We start from the raw sequence: 10,811 nt of genomic DNA, 5'->3' as shown, positions 1-10,811 counted from the left end.
ATCTCCACTATTCATTGACTATCACAAGTTTCGTAAACAACAAAAATAGCGTATATTTTACTTGTATAGGCGTACGCATCCGCGCACTCCTACGGAGGACGCCGTGGCCAGGCCTGACACCGGCGCGATACTCAAAAAAGCCAGGGCATGCATCAGGCGTCGAGGACGGCCGTGGCGGAAGACAGGTCGTCATACCACCACGTACATGTGTTCGTGGACACGGTCATATTATATTTATTGTCAATAATACACAGATCCAGACATGCTACATTCTCAAATTAAGTGTGTATATTCAAATGTCAAGAAATTCATTCAGGAAATGTGTCCTATAATACTCGGTAGTCGTCGTCATTTATAGTAGCCATTCATGCTATATTTTTTTAGAAATCGAGCACTGAATCAATTTGAAAATCAAACCTTTATGCAATTAATTAGCTAGACAATTAATTATGTATGGCATTAATTAGGTCCATTTAAATATAAATTTTGAAACCAAGTCATTAATGCAATTAATGGTTTAGGTAGACACTTAATTATGGCTGCATATAATTAGAAGTAGAGATTTTTCTACCAATTAGGCAGGTAATTAGTTAATTAGACATATAGAGAATTAATTAGGTAGGATGTTAATTATTTGTGTAATTAATAAATTAAGCAAGCATTTTATCGCGTTGAATCATTTTGAAAGCGCCGGTCAGCAAGGACGAACAATAGGCTCTCAACGACGTGGCCGAGCATCACTTGCTAACATGGACAACAGTCATCATGGGCCCACGACATGAACGACCTAGCGTTCACCAAGATGAATGATGACCATGCTCTGCAGGATGTCCACAGTTGATGGTTGCCGAAACGTTCGGGGATTAGGACAACACGACACTACATTGGCTAGGTGGTTCATGCTATAGTTGAAAGGGAGAGTGCTCCAAGAATAAGAAGGAAAAGAGAACTAAAGCGACCAGGTGTCCCATGGTGTTGGAGAAGGAAAGAGTGTTCCAAAAAAATAAAGGGAAACAAGAAAGGAAGAGTATTATAAAAAATAAGTAGGAATGAGAATTAAAACTGGCGAGGAAGAAGGAAGAAGAAGAAGATGAGGCGTCGCTGACAAACACGCTGATGTTGACGTGGTGCTCGTTGGCGCCAACGACACGGGTTGGCAAAGAGACTAAAAGTAGAAGATGTAGGGAATGATGAGGAAAAGAAGAACATCAATTATCCCTTCTAACCGTGAATGCTATCTGGGCTGGAGGTGGAGCTTATTGGTGACTAGAAATACATTCATGTTGTCACTTACCTTATATGTCAGTGTGCATTGGCAAAGTTGAATGGACCTTTGAGACTAATCTCTCTAGTTAATTATTTATTTGTGTCAATAGTATGTGTTAGTTAATCAACTTTATTAGGTTGTAAATATGAAAATTTTCATCTCTTTTGCAATGCACGGAGAAGGTGAGGTAGGTGTCATTTGATTTTAAAGAAGGAGGCTCCAGCGAGAAATGCTACGGCGGGAAACCGAGCGAGAAAGGGAGGGTCCGGCAGAAAAAAGGGGGTGATGCGTTGTGGGGTGGGTTTTTTGTGTTGGGGCTGCTAATATTGATGCTATAATCAGGGCCAGCCACTCTATTTTTTTAACTGAAAGCACTTATACATATATTAATCAACCAGCATTCATACAATCATTTTAGCCACTTCCAATGCAAACAAGGGAACTTCGCCAATCAACACCCAAGTTTCTATTACTCTTACAACCAGTCACTCTCATTGCTTGGGGTGCTGAATTACCATCTTCGTTATGTGCACCTTACTTTGGTTGTCCTTGCCAGAAGTGAGCAAAGTAGAGTGCCCCGAGCTCAAGCTGCAGGACTAACTCGACATGTGCCAAAAACCATTCTCACCGTAGGCGATTGAGACGTCGCATGCTTTTGCGGGCATCGAGAAGTCGAAGGTGAGCCTTGCAGGATGACCTCAGAAAGATAATATTAGGACATCTCCAACACTGACCCGTAAACCAGACACCGCATCCGTCCGTGGACCGGAGGGGGGGGGGGGGGGGTTGGAGTCCGCGGACACAGACGCGGGATACGGCCATCCAAAGCTATCTGCATACATTTCAAGCCGAGTTTCTATAAACCAGACGAATTACAAGCAAATCAGATGATTTTCATATATACAAACCAGACGAAATAATTCATTACATTTCAGACAATTTTCATTAAGAAAAAAGGGGGACCGGACCTAAACCTACCTTACAGCGGTGTCCGTCGTCCAAGTCCTTGTTGTTCCCTTCCCGCGAATGGGTCATCCATCTGCTGTCTCCATGAGTACCCGCGAAGTGAAGGTGCGGTCGCCGTGGGGGAAGAGTAGAACATGGGAGATAGACCGGTTGAATTGGGACACAATACCATGCCACCTCCCATGCCCTACTCATCCTCGTCGAAGTCCGCGACCTATCCGTGGCTGGTGGACATGAGGCCCACGATGGAAGTGGAGGGGCCGGCACTCATCATCTTGCCGGCATGGTCGACCAGTGTTTGGCGGCGCATAGAACACGTAGCTGGTGGTGTTCTCGTCCGCGATCGCCAACGCAGCCAGCACGACCTTCGTGTCCTGCTGTGTTGCATGTGTATTGCGAGTGGCGGATTGAGCGCGGGCGGCCTCGTAGAGCGCCTAGTGCTCGGCAACGAAGTTTGGGTTCGCTACGACCATGGCTGCCACGGCTTCCATGCTCGTGCGCTCGCTGTAGATCTGGCCCTTGGCTAGCCGGTGCTACTCGAGGAGGAAGAGATTGTACTGCTGCTCTTTCTATGCCTGCCGAAACACTAACTTAGACGCTAGCGTGGGCTCCTCCTCCACCGTGTCTTCGAATGTTCACAATTAGGCTAGCCACAGTGAGAATAAGCTACCTATTAATTTCCTTGCCTTCCAAAAACTCTTCAGATTTTAAAAAAATTCTTCACAATTTCAAATAATTTTCATAACTTTAAAAAAATATTCATAGTTTTAAATAATGTTCACAAATTTCAAAATTGTTCACATTTCCAAAATTGTTCAGAATATCCAGATTGTTCAAAGATATTTCAAAAAATAACATTTTTTTTAAAAATTGTTCCAAATTTTCAATTTTCTTCATATTTTCACAAAAAACTAAATTTACAAAACATCTTCATTTTTCAAAATATGCTCATTTTTAAAAAAATGCTTTAAACTTCGAATTTTGGTCACAACTACAAAAATATATTTCCAAAATTGTTCGAAATTTCAGAAAAATTTCATAATTTTTTCGAATGTTATTTTTCCAAAAACAATTCAGTATTTCAAAAGTTTTTAGGGGACATTTGTTGAATTCACATGAGTAGTTTTGAATTTTCATCTACATTTTTCTAATACTCAAACTCTTTTTAGTTGTGAATATTTTTCAGAAATCTTGAATAATTTATGAATTGATGAAAAAAGTTGAATTTCATAAAAATAATTGAATTCATGAACATTGTCTGAATACAAGAACATTTTGTTTGAATTCAGAAATATTTTTGAAATTTATGTGAACATTTTTTCAATTTAATTTTTGTTATAGTCATGATTTTTTTCAAATTATAAATCAGAGGGACCAAAGAAAAGAATTGACAAACAAAAACATACTGCACTGGCTCGCTGGGACAGGCCCCGCAGCGAGCGACGCGAGCGGTACCACTCGCTCTGAGCATACACAGCAGCACCTGTATTCTGTGGGTTAGCCCATGAGGCAACAACTGCAAGAAGTAATGATTCTCAAATGAAAATGTGCAAGGAGTAATCCGTACTCTAGCATATTTAGCAGCTAAAAATATAATCTCTCTGTAAACTTTTATAACACATTTTAGGTCACTATTAAATTTGAATAAAAATCATTGTCAAAGATAAGTACTAATAATCACAATCAGTAAGTTCTTCCATTAGCATCCATGCAGTAGCTATCCACTTGTCCATACACAACATATACATCCATTCCCGTAAAAAAGGATATATATCCATTTATTTGTTACTTGAATTAAAGCATTAATAAAACATTTAATTCATGCTTATAGCTAGGCAGGCACACACCAATGTATTCACGGGTCTATATAAACACACACAAATCACAAAGAACAACACAGGGAAAAGAAGAACTGTACGTACGCAAAGTGTAGTTAGCCTCCTCCTGTACTATACATATGGCGATGCTGAAGAAGAACACGAGCGCCCTGTGCTGCTTCGTGGCCGCCCTCATGGTGGTCATGGCTGCCACCCTTCTTTTCTCCTCATGCGACGCCGACAAAAAGGTTAATCACTTAAATTTTCTATTTAATTTGCAATGTCGCTGTTAAGATCAGACGATGAAGCAATCTTTTTTTCAGATTGGAGATCGAATCTATACATTTTTTAACCATTTGTTTCTTTACACCCATATGCAGATGGATAAACCCCGTGCTTTTCCCCTGCCGGCTTCGTGCTACTCCAAATACTTCCCAAACTGCACCGACGAGAGCTGCAAGAGGTTCTGTGGCAGCGGCAACATGTCGCCGGTGCCCGAGGCTTTCTGCAATGACAACAACAACTGTTGTTGTCCCATTTAGTTAATTATAAGCGCCGCTGAAGTGGTCCGGGAAGAAATGGAGATGCCAATAATATAAGCAAGAGATCTAATATTTTAAAATCTTTGTAAACCAGCTTTTTTTGTAGTAACAATTTTACCATTGTGTGTCCCATTGGTTCGTGTTCTTGGAGACAAATCAAAAGTAATGACTAATGAAGCTTGAACAAAAATAGTAGTTGATACCTGCCGTGTTGATAGCATAAGCACAAGCAAGTTTTTCATCTTCACCCAAATGCAAGTCTATTTACACTTCCAATACAGATTTGTTAACGATATTCCTACTTAGCCCCTCATTAATTTCATCAAGGATTGACAAAAAAAAATTGTATTTGGGGAGCGGGGGTATAAGTTACATAAATAACCTTAATTTGACATCAAAAATAGAAATGTCACATGTTTAACATGAACCATCAATCATTAATAAAATTCATATAAGCAAAATGTTTCAATCATATCTTAAAGGACTTTTGTAATTACTACTATGGTCGTCAATGAGCACATTTCTAGGATGTGGCCAATGTTTAGGGGGTCAATCCCGAGCCATGCTCCGTCCTTGAATCATAATAGGGAGAGTGGCCATTGCCTACTCTACAACGATTATTCCTAGTGCATGTCCCCACTCTATAATGTCAAGCTTTTTCGGTGATGCTTTTTGGATGGCTAGACATGTGTTCAACTGTATCCAAGAGGGAGTGGTGGAGTACGGATTATTTAAGATGCAAGAATGGTTCCCACGGAAGGGTTGGCTCCTCCTCTTATGAGAAATGCACTGCGACTATCCAGATGTTTGCATACGGAATTCCTGGTGATCTTCTTGATGAGTATGCATGGATGAGTGAGTCCACATGCCTTCAATCATTGTATAGGTTCTCCAAAGTTATGATTGTTATGTTTGGCTCGGAGTATTTGAGAGAACCAAATGTTGCAGATACAACCTTGGTGTTGGCGATCAATGAATCTAGGTTCTTTCTGGGAATGCTAGGTAGCATAGATTATATGCACTGAAAGTGCAAGAATTGTTCATTTGCTTGGCAGGAGTAGTATAAGGGGCAATTTAAAGCTTGCATGGTCATACTTGAACCGTGGTATCATAAGACTTCTGGATTTGACACTCTTTCTTCAGCATGACAGGTTCTCACAATGATATCAACGTGCTTCAACGGTCTTTGTCCGCATGGCTTGCAGAAGATAACTGCCCTGGGGTCAGTGGCCACCACTACAACAAGGGATACTGCCTAGCTGGCGGTATCTATCCTCAGTGGTCAACTCTTGTAAAAACAATCTCCAGGAGAGAAGCGAGCTAGATTTTCACAAGCACAAGAGAGTGCTGGGAAAGATGTGGAGCGTGCCTTCGGTGTGCTCCAATCTCGATGGGCTATTGTTCGGTACCCTGCTAGGGCATGGAGCCAATGCAAGATGTGAAATATGATGACTGCTTCTGTGATCGCATGATGCCAACATCTATGACCAAGGGTTAGATTACCAAGGTGAAAATGTAGAGCCTGCGGATGGACTAGCAACGTTTACAGAGTTTATCCAATTTCATCATGAAATGCGTGATTGTGCAACTCACATTCAAGTTCAAAATAATTTGGTTGAGCATATGTGGACAATTTATGACAATTTCAATTTTATTTGGTTGTGAACTATTTATTTGATGTCTAAAATCTATCGATCTTTTTATTTGTATTTGTATACGTAAAATGTAAATTGTTGAAATTTTGGTAAGAAAAGACAAAACAAAACGGCCGACGGACCAAATGGGTCGACTGGTCGGGCGCCCTGCCAAAATGAAGACGCCGGCCACCCCCTTCACCGGCCCGAACAGTCAAAAACCACACAAAACGTTCACTGGTCGTCGCGTTCGGATCGGCCTTGCTTCTTCCATGTGACCAACCTTATTTGAACCCCAAATAAGACCCGGTTCTTTTGCCAGAATTCGGGGATTCTCCCATAAACCGATCCCTGATCCCTAAGGCAGGGGTCGGTTAAACCCGGAAAAAAAAAATATGAGACCAGGTCTCATATAAAGCAGGTGAGACCCGCCCTGATGGATGACACGTGGTATTCACAAATCACAAAGCATCTAATCTCTCCCCTTCAGATTTCAGGTGGGGGGTGGGATAGATGCTTTGTGATTTGTGAATACCACGTGTCATCCATCAGAATGGGTCTCACCTGCTAAACCGTGAGACCTGGTCTCATAGGATTATTTTCCGTTAAACCCCGTGTCGAATCCCCTTCCCCCCACTCTTCCGTTCGCCTCAATCCGGCCGGGACCGGCGTTTCCCTCACCCGACTCCCGGCTATCCGCGCTGATCTCGCGGGGGCTTCGCCGCACCCGGCACCACGCCCTCCACAACGGCCGGCGTCGGCACCACCGCGCCCATGCTGCCGCTGCGTCGCCGACCTTGCCACGGTGAGTCCATTCCTCTGCGCTCTCTGCTCTGTTCAAGCAGCCCCAATGGCGGCCGCGCCGGTTGATGTTCTAACGCCCTGCAATTTCCATGGACAAAGGATCCACATCTACTGCTATCAGTATTACCCCCACTGACTCCCTCCACCATTTTGGTTTCTGTATTTGCTGCCAACATCGCCGCATCGCCGGCGACTTCCTGGCCACCGGCGACCTTGACTACTACATGGACCTCCGCGCCGTCTGCCATAGCTGGCGCGCCGCCACCGACGACCCGAAGGGCACCCCGGACCCTCGCTTCCACCCTAGGGCCGGTCCTGGGATTTCCGGGGCCCGGGGCGAGACAACACGAAGGGGCCCTAAAGCCACATAAACATGTGCATATTTTATGTCTATTTCAATTGCAAATAAATATTTGGCAGACTATAATTTATGGTGCCTTGTCTTCTTGACTATTAAGAAACTGGGGTCATAAACATTCACAGTAAAAGTGGATCTTGTCAATCCACCCTTATACTGTATATATTTGTATTATTAGGTGAATTATAATAGCACTATCATGCTTACTAATTTTTTTTATCTTCCTATAGTTTTCACTAGTTGCTCTTGAACAACAACTAAAGCTAACTCCTTGGAGTTCCTAGCAGTAGAAATATTGATTATTTTTGCAGGGAATCCGTAGAGCACTTGTATCTTAAAATGCGAACAACTCATGTGGGACTCAATTAACTCATATGCATGTTTTTCCTCAATTATCAGATGGATTTTTTCTGGATAGCATCTTGCTAAATGAATGGTAATCTTGCTAATCAGCACACAACATATGATACAAGAAATTAAGAGTACTGCTAATTAAATAAAAGTGCTAAGAAAGGCATGGAACAAGGTACCTGGATGGCTAGAAAAATTGAAATCGCAAAATTTTGCTGTTGCGTCACGAACAGAAGTCCAAGTTTCTGTTTTCTAATCCCAATCAATACAAGAAACTGGAGTATAACAAAGAGAGTCGCACGAGGATAATCTTCAGGAAACGAACGATCCAACAAGAATAGAAAGAAAAAATTTGCATTGAAGAGAAGATTGATGGGAATCTGGAAACCGCATTACCTTCTTTCACTAATGGCGCCTAGCAGCCAAAAATTACAATTAGACGAGTGGGAGGGGCGCCGTCATTCATGACATGGCTGATTTGTTGCCAATTGGGGAGGAAGAGTATTAAGACGAGAAGACTGCACGGCGTGCTAATCCATCAATTATTTTTTGTTTCCTTTTGGAGAATCAATCAACCGGCAAAACAATCACACGTATACAGGGAAACCAAATCAATCGGGGGCCCCTTCCTACTCGGCGGCCCGGGCCGGCCGCCCCCCCTGCCCCCCCTCAGGGCCGGCCCTGTCCACCCCCGCCGCTGGGTCAGCATCGGCAGCTCCTGAAGCAACACGCACCTCCTGGTGAACACCGCCACCGGCCGGTTCCTGCGCAAGGAGCTCCCGGTGCTCCGTGACTATTTGATTGGCAGCACCACCCCGGACGGTCTCCTCGTCTTGATGGACGATAAATCCCCTCACGGCTTCAGTGTCCTCAGTTCTTTCACGGGCTACTTGGTCCGTTTCGCCGCGCCACAACCTGACGAGTTCGTGGACTCTGCTGCTCTTGTCTCTGGTTCTTCGCCCGCAATCATCTTGTTATTCAGGAAGTACATTGATGATGATGATGTCCGGTTACGCGAATCGCCTCGTAGGGTGTACATGGCTGAACCTGATAGCGAATCTTACGACGTGTGTGAGGACAGGTATGCTTGCCCTTTGATCAGGCTGGCTGTCAGAGGTATCCACACTATCGGCGAGTTGGGATCGGTGGCACCATTTCCGCTTGCCGTGGCAAAGAGGATCTTTAATCCGATGAGGTTTTTCAATGCTGAGCCCATTGAGTCGGATGATGAAGATACCATGATGTTCGAGGAAGAATCCATATGGAAGTTTTGGATAGGATATGACAACCGCTGTTACCTAATGGAGTCTAAGATTTTTTTTTTAGAAAAGGAGGATGCCCCCCGGCCTCTGCATCTGGGCGATGCATACGGCCACTTTATTAATTATTCTCACAAGATCTTACAAAGTCATACAACAACAAGACTAAAGCCACCGTCTAAGCAACAACTATCGCTACACCTATACAATTGATGAAGGGGCGCTGATAGCGTGGGCCTAATACTAAACAGACATCGCAGCCAAACCTAAACATATAAGACCTGAGGTCCCAACCAGGACGCCTGCCTGGTATGGATTACCTACCAGTCCGGTGCACTACTCAACCAGGACGCCTGCCGGGTCTGAGGCCGCCGTAGCCACCTGCCATGAGTCCATCTTCAGAGCTGTACTGTTCCATCTATCGTGCCAGGTCTCTCTGCCATCGACGCCACCACGACGCCCGACAGCGTCGTCTTCCTGCGTGAGTCCATCCTCCCACATCGAACTCCGAATTTGCACTGCGCCACGCCGTCAAGATCCGTCGCCATCAATGTATGGATGAAGCACCGCTCCACCAAAGAAACCGTCCGCTGGTCCCGTGACGCAATGCGCAGCACCAAGTAGAAGGCCGAAGTCGCACCGCTACCACGCCACCAGCAGCCCCGCCACCAGGAGCTGTTCCCAGCCGCCGCCTTCAAGAAGGAACACGACACCAGGGTGCCGTCGACGCCCAGAACAGGGGAACAAAAGCTTTCGCGATAGCTCGAGGAGGCGGCGGAAGGGAGAGGATCAACCCCAAAGCCTCCAGGAAGGGGATCGGCGCCAAAGGCGTCGACTTTGGGGAGACCGCCGCGCCAGCTAGGGGTTTTCCCCGGAACCTCACCCGCACGCCAGATCTGCCAGGACGGCAATGACGCCAAAAGCAGCCGCCAAGGACCGGCGCCAGCACGGATCGGGACAGATCGGAGCAGGGGCGGATCTTCTACATGAAGCCATGACGGATTGCGAGGAGCCGCCACTGCGCCAGCGTCCGCAGCCCCCACGCTGCCCGCGTGGTCGTGGGAGGCTGCCCACCAGAGCCCGCCGGCGCAGTCCGCCGGCTGCACCGCGCCCACCGGTTGGGGCCGCCGCCCGGGGGAACCAAGGCCCTCCAACGGAGAGGAGGCGTCAGATCCCGCCGCCACCATCATTGGGGCCGAGCACCCGTGCCTCGGAGGCCCTCAGGCGGCGGCGGAGGGAGGGGAGGAGAGGGGGAAACGCAGCGGCGGCGCTGTGACGCTATGCTACCATGAAGCTAAAAGATGGCATGGAGGTTTACAAGATGGACACTGAGAGTTATGTATTTGAGCATGTGGAAAACATTGGCAACCGTGCCGTCTTCCTCAGTGGTTATTGCAGGTGCATGTCTGTTAATGCTGATAAATTCCCATCCATTGACGCCAACTGCATCTATTACATAAAGAGCGATGATTTTTCTCGTGATTACATCTACATGTATAACCTCAAGTCCCGCAGAGAAGAGCGAGTCTCTAAAGAAATATCTCGCGTTTCTCGCCCTTACACAATTATTCAGCTCCTCTCCAGCCTCGACCTCCAGTAGCTTAAACGGAGTGTAGGATTCCATCGCTGATAATGGTTGTGTTCTTCCAGTTTTATGTTACTTTTGTCATGACGTTGTGACGGTTTCAGTCTTTCAATATATTTAAGCTAAGGCTTCTACCTTGCTCCGTAAAGCAGTCTTGTTTTGGGCACAAGTTTGATCGATCCAGTATAATAGCATTTATGTGATCTAAAGTTAGCACAAGTTTGATTG

General features: G+C 45.3%; 1 protein-coding gene and 1 pseudogene across 1 annotated transcript; both read left to right on the top strand.

Annotated features, from left to right (window-relative positions):
- The first annotated feature begins 4,149 nt into the window (after positions 1-4,149).
- Positions 4,150-4,784, top strand: LOC123064786 (uncharacterized). The gene is made up of 2 exons (XM_044488184.1): positions 4,150-4,298; positions 4,431-4,784. The coding sequence occupies exons 1-2, from the start codon at positions 4,191-4,193 to the stop codon at positions 4,590-4,592; spliced, it is 270 nt and encodes an 89-aa protein (XP_044344119.1). The 5' UTR covers positions 4,150-4,190; the 3' UTR covers positions 4,593-4,784.
- Positions 4,785-7,119: 2,335 nt separating this feature from the next.
- LOC123067315 (uncharacterized) lies at positions 7,120-10,598 on the top strand (annotated as a pseudogene).
- Positions 10,599-10,811: the final 213 nt, after the last annotated feature.

Source organism: Triticum aestivum, chromosome 3B (genome assembly GCF_018294505.1).
Source record: "Triticum aestivum cultivar Chinese Spring chromosome 3B, IWGSC CS RefSeq v2.1, whole genome shotgun sequence".
Classification (NCBI taxonomy): domain Eukaryota; kingdom Viridiplantae; phylum Streptophyta; class Magnoliopsida; order Poales; family Poaceae; genus Triticum; species Triticum aestivum.
The sequence above is the reverse complement of the archived record's forward strand: the minus strand, read 5'-3'. Positions and strand labels throughout refer to the sequence as shown.

Excerpts from the sequence above, each read along its gene's own strand:
- LOC123064786 (XM_044488184.1), top strand. The coding sequence starts at position 4,191 with ATGGCGATGCTGAAGAAGAACACGAGCGCCCTGTGCTGCTTCGTGGCC. Across the intron at positions 4,299-4,430 it reads CATGCGACGCCGACAAAAAG|ATGGATAAACCCCGTGCTTT; the intron begins GTTAATCACTTA and ends ACCCATATGCAG.